The sequence below is a fragment of the Rhipicephalus sanguineus genome, unplaced genomic scaffold (genome assembly GCF_013339695.2).
Source record: "Rhipicephalus sanguineus isolate Rsan-2018 unplaced genomic scaffold, BIME_Rsan_1.4 Seq484, whole genome shotgun sequence".
Taxonomy (NCBI): domain Eukaryota; kingdom Metazoa; phylum Arthropoda; class Arachnida; order Ixodida; family Ixodidae; genus Rhipicephalus; species Rhipicephalus sanguineus.
In genome coordinates, this window is record NW_023615352.1 from 893,055 (window position 1) to 914,488 (window position 21,434).

Sequence of the window (21,434 nt, forward strand, 5' to 3'; positions counted from 1 at the left end):
ACGTAGTAGTGGAGGCCTCCGGAAATTTAGACCGCCTGGGTTCTTCGCCTATATCTAAGCACACGGGCGTCCAGCAATTCGCCTCCATCGCAAGCGACCGCCGCGGCCGGGATTCGACCCCGCGACCTATCCACTAGACCCCTACGGTGGGTACGGTGCAGAAAAGCCCCTCCTTTCCTCCTCACCCGCTTGGCGCGCTGATCCTGGCGTCGCTCCGTCGTCGCTCGCTCGCTGCTGATGTGATCATCCTCGCGGCCGAGGAACGCGGCTTCGAGCCTCCTGATCATGTTCAAGAAGTTGTGACGTAGCAGCGTAGCGTATATGAACAAGAAGAAGCACAAGCTCGTTCACTCGAGCATCGGGCACCGAGTCGCTTCACCGCCACAAATGCAGGACCACCGAAGAGCGCGAACACAACAAGGTTATAATAGTAAAGGAGGGTCACAGGCAGGCGAGCGAGCGAGCAGCTCTCGCTCGGTACACAGCTGCTGCAGCTTCGAAGCTAGCGGCGAAAAAGGCGGCACCTCACAGGCAGCTGAGTGCACGCGCGCGGCCTGGCTGACAAGCTGCTTGATAGAAAGGAGTCCCCGCGGCACATGCGCACTTTTGGCGGACACACATACACGGAAGGGCGCGCAGATATGGGCAGGGCGGGCAAGACAGCGGTTAATAGGTGGAGGAGAGACAGAAATGACGACAGAGAGGAAGGGATGACGAAAGCATTGCCCCGTAACGTCACACGCGTATCCGTTTCGGGCCCCTATCAACGGCGTGATATCAGTAACGATTAAACAAAAAGAAAAAGAGAGATCGGCCCACAGCGCGGCTCGCGCAGCAAAGCGCGGTCCCCTTGCTGTTCGCAACGGACCTGCAAGGTCCGAGACAATGAACGGTCGGCCAACACAAACGGACGCCGACGCGCATTGTCCTAGGACGTCGCCAGCCGCGAAACGAGAGCACCGCCTGCCCGATCCGAGCAGCACTGAGAAAACAAGGCGCGTAGGACTTGCCCGTGCGGCCACGCACTCGACACGCGCTTGGCTAAAACCGCGAACTGCTGGGATATTTTCCCGGCATGTATAATTTGATGCAGTTTGGGCCCGTGCACCTACCAAGACTTTCTGCCAACTGTTTCTTATAACGTATTCATCCCGTAAGAAAAAAGTATATATAACAACGAAACCGCCCTCCTTTTCGCGATCTTGTTGTGAACGTGTCAAAAACAGAACGTACGCACACGTCATTGCTTTCTAGGAGTTTTCGAAATGAAGTGTACACGAAGATACTTTCATTTTGTTCCTGTCGCAGGTTTAGGCGAATGGCACTGCCATGCAGCGTGGTCCATCGCTTCAAAACCTGCGCTAAACAGCAAACACGGATGCGCTTGCGTAACCTCACGAGATTATAGGGAAGATCACCCTGCTTAGTATTCATTCCTATCCGCACCACAGAAACAATATGGCTGACCAGCCAAGCGCTACCGCACTCTTGTATGCGTAGAGTGAAGCCTACAGCGGGCCGCCTCCATCGTCGAAGCCATGGAGTGGAGCTGTCGGCGATCGAATATGAAACGACACCGCTCGGGCGGCCACTTTGGCAGTGTGCCACGTGCGAGTGGGTGGTGGTGGTATCTTTATTGGGTGCGAGTGGGCGGCTCTTCACGATTGCGGAATCGTTTTTGCGAAGAGCACCCTCTCCATCCCCCCGTAACGTTTCCCTTTCCCCGAGGCGAGCCAAACGATGACGCCTCCACCGCCTGCAACAGTCAGCGATAGAGTGGTCACCAGATAGCGTCCGTCCACACGGCGCAGAGATCCTTGTAGGCCTGTGCGCGCGTTTGCAGAGCAGGCGAAGGACGGAGGGGGGACTCAACGCACAGAGTTTCCCACATTATTAAGGCGAAAGCTTTAGATGCCTTATCAAACACGAAAATTGATCGGCGTACCGCGGCGACGGCACCAACACGAGTGACGCAAAAAAGCCACGTGATGAGGTGACCACGACGTCACAAATTGCCAAAAAGTTGCGACTTCACTGTGACGTCACATATGGCACCGTCGCTCGGTCAAAGTTGGGCAGATCACGGAGGCAGTGCAAAACCAGGAGAAGTGCAGTATATGCATAAGGGACCCTGCAATTTTTTTTTTTTACTAGAGGGAACTGTGCACATGTGCTGCGGTCGTTCAGCCACCATGAGAAATATGGGTAGTATATAGATTTGCACAGCCTACGTGCTTGCAGCTTGAAACGCGCACCGGTGGGTTTGTTTATTCTTGTTCTGGCTTTTGTTTCGGACAAAAGAATGACTCGTTGTGAACAGCTGACTTGAATTGGTCAGCCTCAAACGGGTAAGGGCGGTAAAATGGGACGGCTAAACTTTTGCTGAACTTCGTCTCGCGACAAAGCGGATGCAAACCACACGGAACCGAAAGAACAGGGGCGTAGCCAGAAATTTTTTCGGGGGGGGGGGGTTCAACCATACTTTATGTATGTTCGTGCGTCTGTATGTGCGCGTGTATATGTACGCAAGCAAAACTGAAAAATTTCGGGGGGGTTCGAACCCCCCCCAACCCCCCCCCCTGGCTACGCCCCTACGAAAGAACGAAGTTTAGGCAAATCCATCTATACTACCCACCATGCTGGCTGAAGCGCTGCGCGCTGCAGCTCCCGCAGGCACTGGTTCCAGACTTCCCTCTAGTGTGTATACTGTTGTGAAACTCAATGACTCACCCGCAATTGTCCATCACCGGAAACAGCTCGCGTCCGCCCACGCGGCCAGACTCGGAAATATTTACCCTGACAGCCCCAATCAGATAAAGGACGACATCGGACCAGCCCACACACGCCGCGAGCCTTTCCATTCCGAAAGCAGGCCGCGCTCGAACTGGGTGTACTTGCTGCGCCGGCCTTGTTTACTTCGCTTATTCGGAACGCGTATCGCAATAGCGCGGTATATGGGGTATAGCCTTGGAAAAGAAAAGCTTCGGAAAACAAACAGTGCAACTGCGCAGGAATGCGTGCCAGGCCTAGTCCCTTAACACACGCGAGACGTGTCGACATCGGGCTACCGAAAAGCGCAGGAACCTTGCACGAATATAAGACAACTTGCTCAAGCGAACGGCAACGCCTGCCATCCCGTCAAACGCACCGTTGCACCCGGAGTAGAGAATGAATCTAATGAAGAATCAGTGAGGCCACAAACTACAGAGTATGCGACTGTCCACGTTCATAGCGGCTGGAAGTATACGTGAAACGCGTAGTAAGCGGACTATTGTCGACGCGACTAATAAAATCAACGCTATTTGATCATTACAATAAACTACGTATAACCGCAGAAGCAGAGGTAGCGAGCGCTGCTCAAAAAGAATTGAACGCGATTATGATTACAGGAGTACATAGGAGTACATGCGAGTACACAGCACGTGAGTTAGCGGATGGCTTCAGTCTGTGCGACCACAGCGGTTGCAGTTTTTTGCTTAAAAAGTAATTATTTGTATAATAAATGTTGGCGTTTTTTATGTCTTAAAACCGCCATATTATTATGAGGGGCGCCGTAGCAGAGGGCTCCGGAAGTTTCAACTATCTGGGGTTCTTTAACGTGCACCTAAATCTAAGCACACGGGCTCCAGCATTTTCGCCTCCATCGAATATGCGGCCGCCGCGGCCGGGATTCGATCCAGCGACCTTATGAATGAATGAATGAATGAATGAATGAATGAATGAATGAATGAATGAATGAATGAATGAATGAATGAATGAACACTTTCTTCAAGAATTCCCGACACGTTCGTACCATGGTAAAGTTGAATGACCACTAACATGGCTTGCACGTGACGTCACAGACAGGTTCTCTGCGCTGGTTCACCAACATGGCGGCTACCGTGACCTTTTTATCTCATTACAGTGTCATTTCAGCGGAGGACGGCCAGTCGTTCCCTCCCGGCGCGTTCTTTTGTGCTCTCCCCGCTTTCTTCTGTTTGCCAGCTACGCCAAGGGGGAACACAAAGGATTGGAGGGGGCACCGGAACTAATCTGATGTCACCGTTTCTTGCTCGGCGCGTTCGAGCAAGAGTTCACCCTGCTAACCCTGCGTCTCAACGAGTTGGTTCGCCAAGATGGCGGCCACTGTCTATCATGTGAACGTATAGTGAACTAGAATATACTAGAGTATATTCTAGTTCACTATATGTGAACGAGAGGAACTGCTCCCTGCTGAAGCGACAGTTACGTACAACAGACACATCTTTAACGTATGAAATCACGGTGCTAAATAACTGTGCGCTCTACTCAGGTGGCTCTACTCAAGGCACGAACTGCGATTTAGAACCAACGGAAAAGACCGCGTATTCTGCCTTTTGGCCAGACCAACTCTAAGCAGCTACACGGCAAGCCACCCTAACTATATACGCGTATAAAATCAACTCGGATACGTATAAACTGTAAGTTAATCTTGTTATCGAACGGTCGCGCGGCCTCATTCCAGGATGCGCGTTTGATTCCCGATTAGGCCAGCCGCATACCATAGCTTAAGATATACACAAAACGCGCGCAAAGAAAAAAAAAAGAAAACAGAAGGCTAACATATTTCACTCGTCTTGTTTACGTCATTTCCGTTCGCGTAACCTTAATACTTCGCACATCCGGTGAACTGAGCTAGGCGCGCACCTATTAGAAACCGCTGACAGACAATCGTATATGGCAAACACTAAGAGTCATGTAGACGGTGTTGAGCGCGAGTTAGTCATGAAAAACAACCGCATTTGATCGTAAACATATCGGTGACATAGCAAACGGCACATGCACAAGCGAACGTGCCGACTGACCGTGTCCATATACACATATACACAGCGCAGCGATAAAGTATTGCAGCGGCAATAAGTTTCAGGTGTTTAGCCATATCGGTTGTTGCCCCGATTACGCCACAGCGTGTTAAGCGGGGCGTTCCAAGCCAGACGAAACAGGAAGCGCCTGCATATCGCGGGAGGTGTGCATAGCGTCATTCGTATGCGGTTCTCGCCACGAGCGCAAATCCCGTGTAATCGGCTGCAATCGAACTTCGCTTCTACTGTCCGGCTGCATCTTAATCAGTCTCAGAATGAGATGCCGTCAGCCCTTGCCCTCTCGAGAAAATGGGGTCAAGCGAAGCTTGGCGTGTGCGTCTGACCTACAACTGTTTCTTCCTTCCTTCCTTTCCTTTCTTCCTTTCCTTCCTTCCTTCCTTCCTTCCTTCCTTCCTTCCTTCCTTCCTTTCGCAGGGCGCAATGCTCCCTCCTGACCTTTTTTTTCCTTCCTCCATGCCGGGAATTGCACCTTCCCTCACGTGCTGAACAGCGCAACACTTCTGTTGCTACAGGCAACAACGACGGTCATGCGTTCATATCCAGGAAACAATGAAACGCGGCAACGTGACATGACAAGTCACCTCGATAAAAGACTAGACTGCCGTATCAGAAGCGGCTGAGCTCTCACCTTATTCTTGTTTATTTTTTAAGTTTCTTATTTTTTGCGCTCGCACCTACAACGCCAACGACACTTGCGAGGCAACATGATTTTCGCTTGAAAACGCCATCCGAGTTGATTGTATACGAAGTACGTCTTAAGTGAGGAAAACTATATACGCATTGTTAACTTGGCCACGACTGCAACAAATCATTCGCACCAGGATTTGGGCGAATCACCTTCTATCACGGGAGCTGCGAGCAATCGAATGTTACTCTCTATACCAAGCAGGAATTTTCCTCCTCTGCTTCATTCACGTCCGCCTCGGTGGTACAACAGTGGTTACGATGCTCGGCTGCCGACGCGAATGTCGCGGGTTCGATCCCGGCCGCGGCGGTCGCATTTCGGTGGCGGCGGAAATGCTATAGAGACCCCTGTACTGTGCAATGTCTGTTTAAAGAACACCAGATGGTCGACATTTCCGGAGCCCTCCACTATAGAGCGTGCCTGGCGATCATATCGTGATTATGGCACGGAAAACCTCAGATATTTTTATTACTGTCAGTTTCTTCACCGAGCGGTCGGGAATCGCCTTTGGCTTAGAGACGATATGCGTTGTATTATACGAAAGGAACCGGAATATTTGCTGAAACAGTTCTGGTGATCACGCGTCACACTACATGAATTAATAATAATTAGTGGTGTTATGCGTGAGCCCCGATATGATTATGAGGCACGCCGTAGTGGCGTAGGTATAGTCCACATTAATTTCGGACCACCTGGGGTCCTTTGACGTGAACCTAAATTTAAGTGCATGGGTGTCTTGCACTTCGCCTCCATCGCGATGCGGCCACCAAGGCCAGGTATCAGTGGCGTAGGCAGAAATTTGTGTGGAAAGGAGGGGGCGGAGCGGCACGGGCCCGGTGTGCCACCCCCTGGCTATACGCCACCGCCGGGAATCGAACCCGCACCCTCGAGGTTAACAGGGCGCACTGCAAGTTTTACCACACCAACCACGCGTAACGTCAATATTTCGTGCGGCTTTCTGGCTCGAAAACGAGAAAAAAAGAAACATCCGATCGAATATTGGGCAGTCGCTTCTTTCGTCAAGTATTCCAAAATCGATTTTCCAAATTTCACCGTTCGAGCGTCTCAACTACATTTCTCATCCAGTACAGTGCAGTGTACACTGAACGAATATACGAATAGACAGTGACGCAGCTATTCCTGCTCACGTGCGACGGCTACTTGTAAGCTGCGAAAGGAACGTACTGTACCGTTTTACCCGCACATGAACGACTACGGCGTGCGTGCGCAGACTGCTCAGCGCTCTTGTTGTACGGCAAGCGCCTGACAGGGAAGCGGAACGGTCGATAAATCCAGAGAAGAAAAAAAAAGAAAAACAGTATACGTTTGAAAAAAAAAAAGACAAGAAGTTGGTGAAGCAAGCACGCGTAGAGAAGGCAGCGTGTCGCAAGATGGTTCCGTTCGGCTGCTTCTCTCTCTCGGTCCTTTCCACCAACCGTCCTTACGTTTTCATTGCTTCGTTATTATAACTTCCTTTCCTCTTCTCGCAATAGGAGAGGCACACGCAGCGTAGCCTCTATAACATTGTGGCTAGGACAAGGTCGAACGTAGAATTTAATTTTTCTTTTTCTTGGCCCGCGCCTGTACCTATAACCCCCACCCCCCCCCCCCCCCCATTTTGGAGAAAGCTTAAATCGCGGTACGCACGCAGGGGCACACACACGGCACGCAGGGTCTTTTTATAGGAAGGCCCTTCGATCCCGCGAACACTATATCGACCTACGCACACGCGGCGACTGAGTGGGCGCGAAAGTGACCGTTTTTGTCTTTCGAGGGTCAGTGAAAGGTATCAAGCAACGAGGCATGTACTATCGGCGTCAAATGAAACGCGAACAGCGGAGCGCGTGGCTACAGTGTACTAGTACACTGTAGTGTGGCCCAAGCATTAGCAAAGGTTTAGTGCGCACTGTCCATAACTGACAGGCGCGCACATCCGGTTTGGCAGCACTGTGCGATCCCCTTATTGCGCGATATTTTAGTTTCTGTTCAAGTTCAGATATGGCGATAAAGGCGGCCGGCGTGGGCGTGCCTGGCGCTTTCGGCCGTTTCACGTTTTTGTTCGTTTATATCTTTTATTCTTTTCCTTTGAAATATCAGAACTAGGACGGAAGCAAAAATATTTCACTATATGGGGGATCGCGCAGTGCTGCCACACCAGATGTGCGCGTATTTCAATGGCGAAGACTGGATGGCAAGCTAATGCTTGATCCACGCGCTCCGCTGTTCGCGTTTCATTTCATGCCGATAGTACACCCATGCACTTTTTCAACGGTATCGTGCGAGCGCTGAGCGCGGGATATGGTAGCGTCTTTTATTCTCGAAAGGTAACGAGCATCGGCGTGAGCAGGGTTCCTCATCAGGCGGGGTGGAGGGCCGCTGCGATTAACCTTCGCCCCCTGAGTGACTAGGGGGGTGATGCCCCCCCCCCCCAGCATGTCTCGCCACTCCACGATATTCAGAGTTATCGTATGAAACGATATTCACGCACGATTTATGTATGTATGTATGTATGTACGTATGTATGTATGTATGCATGCATGCATGCAAAACCGTCGACTGCCGATCGAAGCTACCGTACCGTCGGCGGACAAAAGCGAGCCAAGGGCTCGAAAAATCTCTCGGAATATACCGCACTTCGTTCACAAAGAGAACGGCTGCGCACAATGTTTTATTCTGCGTGACAGCCAGATGGAATCACTGCGTACGATCCCCGGAAGTAAGCACTAATGACTGTAACATCTGCTCAATATCCTAATGTACACTTGCAAACGGTGGTTAGATAGTGCGAGCTAGTTCACTCACGATAAAAAAAAGCAAAGAAACATGTCGGGAAATCAGACAAATTCAGAAACGCGCGGAGTCGTATACACATTTTGATGATCGAGCCGAACTCCTGGCGCGTCCTGCACACTCTAACGACACGAAGCACACGGAGAAAACTGCTGCGCATGCGCCGCTTTCGCTTTTGCGAGAAAAAGTGGAAGCCTTTCTACGCGGCCGGGCGTCGTTAGTGGAACGGCCGTCATTAGCGTGGCGACCTCTTTCCGGTTCGCTCTGGAGCAAAGACGCGCGGCGGCGGAAACCACGCATAAAACCGTCAGAAAGAAAACGTAAAAATGGAAGCATGTCGTGTGAAAGTACCTCAACGACAGCTGTCGCGTACACGATCACGCGCGCACGCGTGCAAGCCGCTGCCGTGAGCATGCGTGTGACTTGCACGTGCCGCTTCCACAAGGGCGACAGACGAGTGCATACCACGAAGCCACTATATACGCCTGAACTTTCTATGGCGTTTTCTCGCCTGACACGCTTCTATTTTTCGGAAGCACGCCCCCCTTTGCAGATCGATAATTTGAGCGGCCACCTTTGTTTAAAATACGGGTTTCTCAGCGGCATCATTCAAATGCTGAAAGTGCAAAACATTACTGTATCTGTACGGGTTTTTTTTTTTTTTGTACATCACGCACTTTAAACTAATACTGTCACATGTCAGCCTCTTCCGTTATTACTGATAGGACAGATGGATATATGTCAATATTTTAGTGGTAAGAAAATTTTCAGCGATAATTTAACGAAGATTTCTCTTTTTTTTTAACTTTAGCGCGCGCGTTGTAATCGCGAAATCGAAGCCGAGGACTAAGTTAGCTTAATACGACTTTTAAGGACAGCAGAACGCTTTTCGAGATGCCGCTACACTTAAAAAGGCGCTACGAAATGCACTGACGTTCCAGCAGACTGTTTCTCGAATGTGTGCCTATACGAATAATAGGTGAGGAGACGTCAAAACTTAGTTTTGGTGTCGCAGTTGCTCACGATCCTTCAACAAACACGCAGCCGCGAGAATTTCTCGAAACGCATTTGATGATCCAAAAGCGCCCCTTGCTCGTTTCGCTCTTTCCTTCGCAATGCTCCGTCGAGCGACTCGTGCGTGTCTCCTCCTGGCCGAGTGCTCCTCCTCGCGCGTACCTTTGAGCAGAAAAAAATCACAGCATATCCACGGAGTGAATGATGATGAGTGGGCGAAGCTGCGGAGGTTCATCGGTAAACCGTGAATCTTCCGTGAATTCTGACCAGTACATCACCGACGTGAGATCGGGCGCGTTTATACTAAAGGTTCGATGAGAGTTATGACGACTTGCAGCTCACTTTAATTTTACATGTACGCTGTGAATTTTCATTGTTTAATCACGCACAGGAGAAATCGCACACACGCACTACCTTGGAGGTCAAAATCCAGTGCCTATATATACGGGGTGGTCAGTGAACGGTTGTGCAGCGCGAGCGGTCGGTTTTTTTTAATCAAGACGCTGCCGCGACGCTGCCTGCGTCGGCGCCGCGAGGCAAGACGGGGGGGGGGGGGGGGGACCGTAGGAGAGGAGAAAGAGGGGGAAGCGTAGGAGAGGAGAGGGTGATACATATCACGTACTGTCGCAGCGCATTGTCTTTAGGGAGCCTTCATGTGTGCACGCCCCCTCCGTTTTCAAGACTGGTTATGGGAGAGGGGAAGAGGGTGAGTGAAGAGGGAGAGGGGAGAGGTAGAGGACATGCGGAATGGTGAGGGGGAGTGGAGAGGAGGTGTGTGGAGAGGGTATGCGCGGTAAGTGTGGTCACGCCGCACACCACCACCGGACAGATACTGCCGTTTACTGCCGGCTGCCGGGAGATACGCCGGACAACGGAGACGTGAGACAAGGTTAGACTGAGAGGAGCTACGCCCCTAAAACAGGTTCTTTTTCTTGCAAACATAACCAGACGCGAATGTTGACGTCACGGCCAACGCTGGAGGTTACCGAAGGGCCCCGCGAGGAGAAGGGATTGTTTCTTGGAATTTGCGGCACGCCCCAGGCTCGTAGCGCTGCAGCGTTCGGCATTGTTCATCTTGACGACATTCCGAACTCGATGCGCGCGTTTACTCGAAATGTTAAATTATCGGAGGTGGTTTAAAGGCTCCTTAAAAATGCCCAGGAATTAGCGTACTCTTAATCGCCACATTTCACTTGATCGCCGTAGCGTACGCGCAGATACATTACACAACCGCACCGATCAACTCGCACGGTCACGCGTGCCATACGCCACAGCCGGTGTGGAGCGCGCGAATCGCGCTTGGAATTCCAGAAAGGCGAGACGCTCTTTCCGGAAGCCGCAGCGAGCATACACGACTATTAACAGCGCATGCCTCGTCTGCACCCTTCGCATTCACCCTTCGCATTCACCTTATAGAGCTGAGAAACTTGAGAACCCCGGAGAAGCGTTCAGCATTAGGAAATTCGCAGGGAGGCATACGCGACGGAGTGCGCTGTCGCAACGAGACAACGGTAATAGGAGATCGCCGGGAGATATGTCTCCGTCGTGGTGGCGCGCGCGCACAATATGCAGGCTGACAATGACGACCCTTTCACGAAGAATGTCTATCAGCCGAGCTTATCGTTGTCGTGTCGCGGCAAAATAGCGCACAAGCAATACGCCCCCCTCTTGTTTTCTAGATTTCACCACCATCGTGATTCTTACACCGGTCGCTGCGACGTTGCTTACACTCAGGCGTTGAACTCGGGGAAAGGAGGCGGGGCCAAACCCCTTCGCATTCACCCTTTTTGACAATGCCACAGCGCATGCGCCCTTGGAAAGTCACGATGCGCCTCTTGATCTCGGAGGTTTTCGTTATGGCGATACGGTCGCGGCCCCTACCTAAACGGCTGAGGGCCGCACAAAAAAGGTGTAGAAGGCGGATAGAAAGACTGGAAAGGAGGGAGAAGGGGCTTACAAAAATGTATTCAGACAGTCTATAGATTGTCTAAAAATTGGTTTAGACAGTCTACAGAATGTCTAAACCCATTTTTGTAAGGGGGCGGGGGAGAGGGGGGAGGGGAGCTCTTCTACTAGTGATCAGGAAAAAACGCGCGCGCGCACTATGTGAAAGCGTTCGCCGGTTCTGCATGCGACTCGTAAAGCGAAGCAATTTCTTGGAGGGGTTCTACGAGCCAAAAATCACGAAATGATTACGAGGCACGCCGTACTGAAGGGCTCCGGAAATTTCGACCACCTGGGGGTTCTTTAACGTGCGCCTATATCCAAGCACACGGGCCTCCTGCGTTTCGCCTGCTCCAGTGAAATGCGAACGGCACGGGCGGGATCGAACCCGCGACCTTCGGTTCAACACTGTTGAACACTGTACTGTACCAGCACTATATATACCACCGCTGCGGCTGCGAAGTCAAGGAAGCGACCCAGTTTGTGCGTATTAAGCATTGTGACAATTCTAACACAATGTAGTAATTACATTAGTGCAGTAATTACATTAGTGCAATAAGAATTTAAAAAAGTGTTTTTTTTAACAAATCGCCACACTATATCGCCACCAGCGGTACTGCTTGAATTATTATTATCATTATTATTATTATTATTTATTTGTTCATTTAGTTACACGTACGATCAAACCTTAGAATGAAGCTTCAACAAATCAACGTACCGTCATCCTCATGTTCGTTTCAAAGGGGCCCTGCAACATAGTCAGAAAACACAACCGATCTGTTGCAAAGGCTCCTGTGAACACATGAGTCAAATATTATAGCACTGTACGCAGCAGCTAACTTGTAGTTTCGTGTCAGAGACAACCAAAAGGTAGTCTGCTCTGTCCACGGCAAGGTGGTCATCAAGTGCGGATCGGGAGGGCGGAAGCCAGCGGCCGCGACAGGTATTTGCCGATTTCACGAACACCACCAGCGGACGATCCCGGAGGCCACGTGTCGCAGCGCGCGGTGGTACCGCGGCCGCCCACGAGAGGCCGCCTCGTGCTATATTCGCGCACGTCTTAACCATAAGACCTGCGCGAATATACAGTTATTACACCACAGTTAGAGTTAATACACCAATACAGTTACCAAAAAAAGAATATGGAATGCTCAAGGACAATACGCGAGGCGCCTTAACTTTTGGGTGGCGAACCGGCGACTTGTCCTCGCCCTTTTTAGATCTGCCAGCGTGCTCATGGCGACGAAAGGAGAGAGAGAGCGCTCCTTTTGTGCGATAAATCCATTGATGCTTGACAGACTCGAAAGCTTATGGCAGCAAGAGATTTGTGATGCTAGAGAGTTTAATGGGAAGGCCACTTCTGTGATAACCTCGAAATGGTTTGCAGGGACGCTTCGACAGCCACGCTTCTGGAGCTCCCGCAGGCACGGTTTCACCTCATAAGTGTTGTAATAGATAACGAGCCCGTTTCTGTATATGTGCGCCAAGTCCTCCGCACCCGCTGTTTCCCTCAACGCCGCAGTGAATGCGAACGAATCCCCGCTGCGGAAATGCGCTACATGCACTTGCGCCAGCTGAGAGGAGCTAGTCTGGCAACAACTTCGAAGCCTGCGCACGGCCCAGTAAGTGCGCGGCTTTGCGAGGAATTAGGGTCAGGCTCGCTCCGTCGGGTGGTGACGCGATAAGCTGGCGACAGGGGAGGCGGGTGAGCAATTAACGTGGGCCGAGGACACGAACGATGTGTGTGCGCGAGTTACACGCACGCAGCGTCTCTTGGCTCTGGTCGCTCGTGCGCGTATCGATAAGACCCACGCCCCACGATCAATACGCGTAAGTGCGCACTTGCACCGGAACGTCGTATATATCGTGCCTCCGTGCCTCCGTGCCCTCTTCGTGCCTCCGTGCCCTCTTCTGTGGGCACGGAGGCACGATGGCGGAAACAACGAGAGGCTTACGCATCTGTCTTTTCGCTCTGCAGTTCGCCGTCGTCGCGGCCGGTGTGTCGGTGTTTGGCCTTCCGGACGACTTTCCGTCCTTGGGAGGAACTTGTGAAGCCGCGCCTGCCATGGATCCGCGCCTGTTGGAAACAACTTGCGTGAACCTGTCCGAGCGATTGGAACGCCCCCTGGAACGTCACCGATGCGCAGCCGCGACGACGACGTCATCAATTTTGGAAACGTTATTACCAAGCATCCAGCAGTATCTCTTCTGTGGGCACGGAGGCACGATGGCGGAAACAACGAGAGGCTTACGCATCTGTCTTTTCGCTCTGCAGTTCGCCGTCATCGCGGCCGGTGTGTCGGTGTTTGGCCTTCCGGACGACTTTCCGTCCTTGGGAGGAACTTGTGAAGCCGCGCCTGCCATGGATCCGCGCCTGTTGGAAACAACTTGCGTGAACCTGTCCGAGCGATTGGAACGCCCCCTGGAACGTCACCGATGCGCAGCCGCGACGACGACGTCATCAATTTTGGAAACGTTATTACCAAGCATCCAGCAGTATCTCTTCTGTGGGCACGGAGGCACGATGGCGGAAACAACGAGAGGCTTACGCATCTGTCTTTTCGCTCTGCAGGTTGGTTGCCTTTCCAAATTGCCTTCTAGCAGCTTCCGATCAGATGATCCTTTCCTTGTCGTGCTTCCGTGCCCCGAAGCAGTTCGCGAGTGTGCATTGTATCTTCGAGGCCTCCTGCTCCTGGGAGGTGACATAGAATCAAATCCTGGTCCTATGACTAAAACTCAGGAAGAGAAGCTTAATTCAGTTTTTGATAGCGTGCAACGTATTGAAGCTAACAATGTGAGCCTTCTCGAATCCGTCAACCAGGTTTTGCTCCTTCATGCCACCTTAAAAAAAGATTTCGATTCTTTGACGCAAAGAGTAGGCGAGCTCGAAAACAAAATTCAGTCAATTTCGACACAGCACTCTTCCGCGAATGCGGAAAACATTTCAAAGATGCAAGTAATAATTGATGAATTACAGTCCAAGGTGACAGGGAGCAATTCCGGGTTAGGCCTCACGCAAGAAAGGAGCTTTCGAGAATTCAAGACAAAATAGATGACTTGGAAAACCGCTCACGCCGGTCTAACTTACTTTTTTACGGAGTCGCCGATACTGACGGCTCTGAGTCGTGGGAGGCCTCTGAGAGAATTGTAAAGAGCTCTGTTCAAGCCATTTTGGCATATCGGTTTCCTCTATTTCTAGGGCTCACCGGCTGGGCCGGTTTTCAACGGATAAGAAGCGCCCAATAATTGTTAAATTTTTTAACGAGAAAGAAGTCGAATCCATTTTGAGCAAGGGCTTCAAATTGAAAAACACCCCTAAGCGTAGCACGAGACTACTCTGAGGCCGTGCGCGACAAAAGACGCAAACTACTGCAATTTTCAAAGAGCTTAAGAAAGGACGGTGACCGTATTCGTCTCGTCTTCAATAAGTTGTTCGTTAATGATGACGTTTACATGTGGGACACGGAATCGAACAGTGCTAAACAACTGTCAAGTCGTAAACCACTTGACGCACCTCAAATGTTCATCCCCCTGTCTTTTCGTATCACCAACCAGTACCTTCATATCAGCCATCTGAAGCAAACGAATCATCAACCAATGCCCTTGATCACGATCACAGCTTTCATTTTCCTTACACTAACGCCAGAAGTACCCTCAGAAAACGGAAAAAAACGTTCATCCCTAACCTCGGGTGTTAAGGCATCGACAACCAAGGAATCACACGAAATAACTTTTGCAAACGTTAATGCGCGCAGTATCATGAACAAATTAGATGCTTTAGAATCGTTGCTTATCGGCCTCAAACCCGATTTCTTGGCCGTTACGGAAACATGGCTAACAAGTGATATCGAAGATGCTGAGCTAACACCCCCAAACTACGCGATCATACGCAAGGATAGACCAACACGAGTGGTGGCGGCGTAGCTGTCTTTATAAGTATAAAATCCCTTTCACATTACTTCCAGACGTAGATGGTGTAGAGGCAGTATTTTGCAAACTTAAATTCACAACCCACGTTATCGTTCTTGGGTGTGCATACCGCCCCTTCATCGAGCCTTGAGTGTATGGATGCACTGAGCACGTATATGCGGCGTCACGCATCTAATGCCAGAGTTATTCTAGTGGGGGACTTTAATCTGCCTGACTTCAACTGGGAATCAATGCAGTACCACAGCGCCAGCTCAGAAATCATTTACGACTTAATGCTTTCTTTAAATCTTTCACAAATAGTGACGCAGCCTACACGTGTACAGGGACACAACTCGAGTGTGCTGGACTTAATCTTTCTCACTGATAACTTTCCGATACATGAAGCAAAGATAGAAATACTAGATGGCATATCAGATCATAAAATAACTTATTGCAGAATACCTATAAATGACAGTGTAACGCCTGCATACGAAGAGGAAAGATTTCCAGACTATAGTAAAGCTGATGACGTAGCAATACAAGACTTACTGTTTGACGAATTTCCATCATTTCAGGAATTAATCTCTGACTCCACTGCGACTATAGAAATGTTGTGGCATAAATTCAAAGAAATTGTTATTTATTGCTTGCAAAATCACGTTCCATCGAAAAAGAAGAAGACTAGAAAGATGAATCAGTGGATCACACGCGACGTTATACATGCCAAAAGAAAGGTGAAGCGTTTGAGGAAAAATCTAAAAGAGAAACCGAACATTTATAGCCGACAAAACCTGAGCGCAGGCATATCTGACATGAAAAATAAAATAAAGGCAGCCAAGTCTACTTACTTTGAGAAAACTCTACCTCGGTTCATAAAAAGCTCCCCAACAAAATTTTGGCAATACATGAATCCCAAGGTCCGTAAAATGACCCATGAAACGCCTGAAGAAAATGCCTATTCCGCAAATGCATTAAATAGCTATTTCCAATCAATTTTCACAATTGATGACGGAAAACAACCTCGCGTAGCAATTAGAGACGAGAAATCTATCAAGCAATTATTCGTGTCAGAAGCGGGAGTCTTTAACTTACTACTGAAGTTGGATGACAAAAAAAGTTCCGGACCGGACAACATACCTAATGCGTTTTTAAAAAGATATGCCGAGTGGATATCAAAATACCTCTGCCTACTTTTTAACCGATCATTGTCGTTGCACACCCTACCAAAGGATTGGAAAATAGCAAAAGTGATTCCTATACATAAGTCCGGAAATAAAAACGAACCTTCCAATTATCGACCCATCTCATTAACGTGTACGGTTGGTAAACTGCTCGAACACATAATCTTAAAGCACATAACGGAACACCTTGAAGAACACAAAATACTATCCCCTTTTCAACACGGCTTTCGTCAGGGCATGTCTACAGTAACACAACTCATTGAAATGGTCCATGACGCCTCATTAAGCATCGATCATCAAAAACAAATTGATCTTATTCTGCTGGATTTCTCGAAAGCATTTGATCGGGTGTCACATAGCAAACTCATCTTGAAACTCCAACTTACTCTGGGCAAGGGCCAAATTCTTGACTGGATTACTAACTTTCTCACAGACAGGTCGCAGTTCGTGGAAATAAACCACGTCCAATCGTCAGTTGTACCGGTGACCTCTGGCGTACCGCAAGGCAGCGTTTTGGCGCCGGTATTATTCTTACTTTTTGTAAACGATCTGCCTTCATCTGTTAGTGTTGGATGCAGGTTATTTGCAGATGACTGCATCCTGTACAAAGAAATAAACTCACACGAGGACCATATCGCCTTAAATATGGCCTTAGAAGCGGTTTCAGCTTGGTGCAGTCAGTGGCAAATGAACATTAACGAAAAAAAGTCCGCGCTCTTATCTATAACTAGAAAAAAGCATTCATCCGAATTCAACTACGTCATCAATTCAGCTACCCTTTCTAAAGTCACTAAACATAAGTATCTAGGGGTCATTCTGTCACATGACCTACGATGGGACGCTCATATTCACTACATCACATCATCTGCGCTAAAAAGACTGTTATTTATAAAAAGGCGATTACAGCAAGCACCACCACACACAAAGTTACTGGCGTATAATACACTTATTCGACCCATCCTGGAGTACGGAAACGCTGCCTGGTTCCCGTACAAAAAAAACTAACCAGCAAGCTCGAAGGTGTCCAACGAAAAGCGCTTAGGGTTATTTTTAACAAATTTAATCGAACAGATTCGCCTACAGAACTGCTTAAGAAGGCTGGACTACTAACCATAAAAAACCGGGCGACATTGGCACGCTTAAAGCTAATGTACCAACTGTTACACAGTCAGCTAAACATAGACAAGTCCCGCTACATCAAGCTATCCGCAGCTAGAACTACCCGCCACAAATACTCTCATACCCTTGCCCCTTACAAATATCACACAGATGCTTTCAAATTCTCGTTCTTCCCGCTTGCGATCAGAGAATGGAATAGCCTGTCCCCTTCCATTACCAGTAGCACATCCTTAGCCACTTTCTCAAAACTAGTAGAAGGCGACTTGATAGCCTCGCAAACTTAATATGGTGTTACGTGAACTTTTTTGTTCTTGTTTAAGTAAAGTGCCAATGTGTTTGTACTTTGAAAAAATGTTCTTGTATGTTTTTTTTTGTTTTTTTAATTTCTTATTATTATTTTTACTTTTATTTTTTTATTGACTGTACTAAATCACTGTCTTTGATTATTCACCTGTTATAATCCCTCTGGGATTGACAGTATGTATAAATAAATAAATAAATATCATATGTCCACGTGTCCCAGAACGCGGTGATTACAAGAAGTCTCCCGAGAGACGTATTTTTAGGGGTGATGCGAATACTGAAGAATTTCGAATATAGAATCGAAAACATGCCGTATCAGATTCCGAACTTCGAATCGAAAAAACGCTATTATATAACACGATTCTTTCTTTTTCGAATTGCTCACCAATATTCCAGAATGTCGTCGACAGCATCGAAACGAGCAAACGAATAAAATGACTGCCACTCATTCCTTCTAACGTGACTGGTCAGAAAAGCTGGTGAACACCAGGTGTTTACCAGCTTCTCATGGTGTCACCATGAGAAACGCTATCGCACAATGCATTCGGCGTCAGGGTATGTAGGAAGCCACGGCAGTTCTTAGCGAAGAAGTTTTGGGCTATCTATATGGACCGTTAGCGTTCCCTGAAGGCTTCTGTGCATGCGAAGAATACTCTCAACTGCCCACGATGCCCCTTCTACCATCTACCATGAATACTACCATGTTTATGTGTCTTCCTAACAACTGCAAAAAAATGGCTGTTCAATAACGGACAACGATTCCAAGCAGTATTCATTATTCGATTCGCTTCTGGCACTGTTCGATTCGTATTCGATTCGGTGACAAAAAAAAAATCAGCGTTCGCAGAAACCCTGCATATTTTTTGGACTGGAAATTCAACCACGTGTTCTGGCAAGCTGCCTCTTTTTTTCCCCCCACTTTCGATTCCACCGGCATTCTTCGCGTGCGTGGCTGGCACGAAGCCGCATCGTCGGGATCGGTTTCGCGGACGGATAAAGTTTGACTAAACGGGTGTTTACAAAACACGTAAGGGATATGAGAAACCGCATACCGAAAAGATTCCTTGCCGCGTTACGAAATCGATCCTTACAAAACACCGCGAATAAGGTTTGTTTGCTTTCGTAAAAGCGTCCGTGCATTTTTTTTTTTTTTTCGGCGAAGAGGCACGCGGATAAAACGTTGAGCCAGAACATAATTTGTTCTGTTGTGTGAAGGGAATCACTGATTCATTCCAGAACGGCCGTGTGCTACTGTAACAGGAAGTACAAAGGTATTTAACAAGTGTCGTGCTTGTCAGAGCACACGAGACCTGTGACTGTCTGATTCTCCTAATATGTCATCGCTTTTGTTTTCCAGACAACACACAGACGTCACACGAAGCGCATCAGCCTGGCATGATGTTTTCATCCCGGAAACACAGACAAGCGGAAGCTGCAGGTGCAAACATACACATACTGAGCACTATGCATACAAAACACAATTTTTGTGGCCGTTTGGAAACAAGTTTAACTGACATTACGAGCGTTATCAACCACATTACCGTAATAATTATAATTATTAGCATAATTAAATCACAGATTACAACAATATAAGATACTATCAAGTTAATTATAGCATCTTCCATTCATGAACGTATACATAGGAGACGTTTACGGTTACATTACACATGAAATTGCACACAATGATAGAATGGGTCCTTCGATGACTCGAATTGCACGCATCGTCTATAAAGTTCATAACACTCATACCGCTAACTAAAGCCGCAGTAACGACAATTAGTTTTAGAGTGTCCGGTAAGGCCGTCTATGTATACAAGGCTGCCGCGCGCTTGTATAGGGACATTTTGCGATATTTCGCGTAACTACATTACAGATACGTTTCTTTTTGTGTTACACGCGTGGACGTTTTATGTTTTCGAGTGCGCCAGTGCCGAAAATTTACACCATCAGTGAGGTGTAAACGAGGTGAGGTGTTACACCATCAGTGAGGTGTCACCATCAGTGAGGTGTACACCATCAATGAGGTCGAACGCATTGATTCACTGACGTATCGGCGCTGCACCATGACGCTTGTTCTTTCGGTGAAAAAAAAAACCAGGAAAGCGTCCGAGGCTCGTCGTGCAGTCCGACGAATGTGCGCTAAGGTGTAATATGTGCACAGGGTGTTTCGGCTAACTTGCACGAAGTATTAAAAACAAACACGCGCGCTACGCGTGTCGAATTGGCCCGGTATTGTTCTGAGCCATATGCAGCACGTCGTCACATTTTTTTCCCAATCCGCCAAGCTGGGTAATTAACAAAGACTGCTTAATTAACTTTTGAAATAGCGACTCTAGTGAAAAATACCTGGCGCAAGTAAGCTTAAACACCCTGAATACAAGCACGGGGGGGGGGGGGGGGGATAGAAAGAAACGATTAGTGCGGCGCGCTGTTTTCATCACGCTCTGACCTCGGTGGCAATAAAAGGACGGGTTCGTGATTGCATCACAGATGACTCTGGTGGCTTTTTTTATTATCATCCAGGCTACAACTGCCTGAAAATAAATGCGGAACAGCAGAGAATCTAGACGTCGCACTGTTCGCTTTTTTTTTTTTTTTTTTTTTTTTGCATTCCCCGCGGCACACACGTCGGCATGGTTACCTGACAGAGAAACTGAAAGAGCGCCCAAATATGCCTGTCTATCGTCCTATACCGCACCGCGTCTATCAAAGCGCATTGTATATACGTTCGTTATGAAATCGCTGTTCATGCAGGCAAAGACGGAGGTCACGCTGCATGGTGGCTCCGTGCCTCGTCCGGGCAGTCCTTCATTTACTCGTCGGATGACCCACGTACCCATCTATCACGCATTCATGCGGCAAAGCAGAGATACGAGCGGTGAACGCGTACTGCGTTCCCGCACGGGATGTCGTGCGCGCTGCGGCCATCGCGTGCGGCAGAACCGGCGCGCCTCGTCCATCGTCGACACGAAAAAGAACAAAAAAATGGAGAGAAAAAAACAAATATAGTGATAAAAGTGCGCGCAGTGCAGCCAGCAGCAGCAGCGGCGGCGGTAAGAGAGTCAGCGCTTGCTCAAGGTTGATCGTGCGTCCCCGATCAACGAGCGGCTGCACGCGGCGGTCCCCGCCATTCACGTGTCCGCGCTCAAAATGTATGCATACCGAAGGCGCCCGATTTGATACGCAAGCACCGCGGCCTACGGATTATGCGTTGGATATACGGCCTCTGTTCACGCGATTGTAGCGAGAGATGAAAGGGCCGCGGAATATTTCCAATGACTACACCCCATCCGAAGTCGATTCCTTCTTATCGCGTGCCTTTCGCAGCTCGTGCGCGACTGCAAGTTCGGCCGGGTGGCAGCGGTGGAGGAGAAAGAAACACAGAATGGAAAGAAAAGAATATGTCAAATCAGCCCGTGCGGCCTAGCATCGCTGCGTTCACGATGAGTTAGACCGCGTGAGTGCCACGCGCCACGGAGCATGCATCCAAATCCTAAAGAGCGCACTAGATGGAGCTTCCAGTCGCAGTCACATGCGGGAGTCACGTGACCTGAACAGAAACGCCCCTCATGACGTCATACCTCCGCCAAAATTAAAGTTGTAATGAAATGCTAAAGCTTGTGCATGGCGTTGTACAAGCATCGCTAT

General features: G+C 49.0%; 1 protein-coding gene across 3 annotated transcripts in view; it reads right to left on the bottom strand.

Annotated features, from left to right (window-relative positions):
• The window catches only part of LOC119377510 (acyl-CoA:lysophosphatidylglycerol acyltransferase 1), a 74,644-nt gene that overhangs the window by 33,832 nt on the left and 19,378 nt on the right, over positions 1-21,434 (bottom strand). For 2 of the 3 annotated variants that reach the window (XM_037646937.2, XM_037646936.2), the window contains exon 1: positions 186-324. The exons of the other annotated variant lie outside the window; for it this stretch is intronic. In XM_037646937.2, the coding sequence (XP_037502865.1) occupies positions 186-287 (102 nt within the window). In that variant the 5' untranslated portion in view covers positions 288-324. Of the gene's footprint in view, positions 1-185; positions 325-21,434 lie in introns of those variants that run through there. 3 annotated transcript variants of the gene reach the window in all.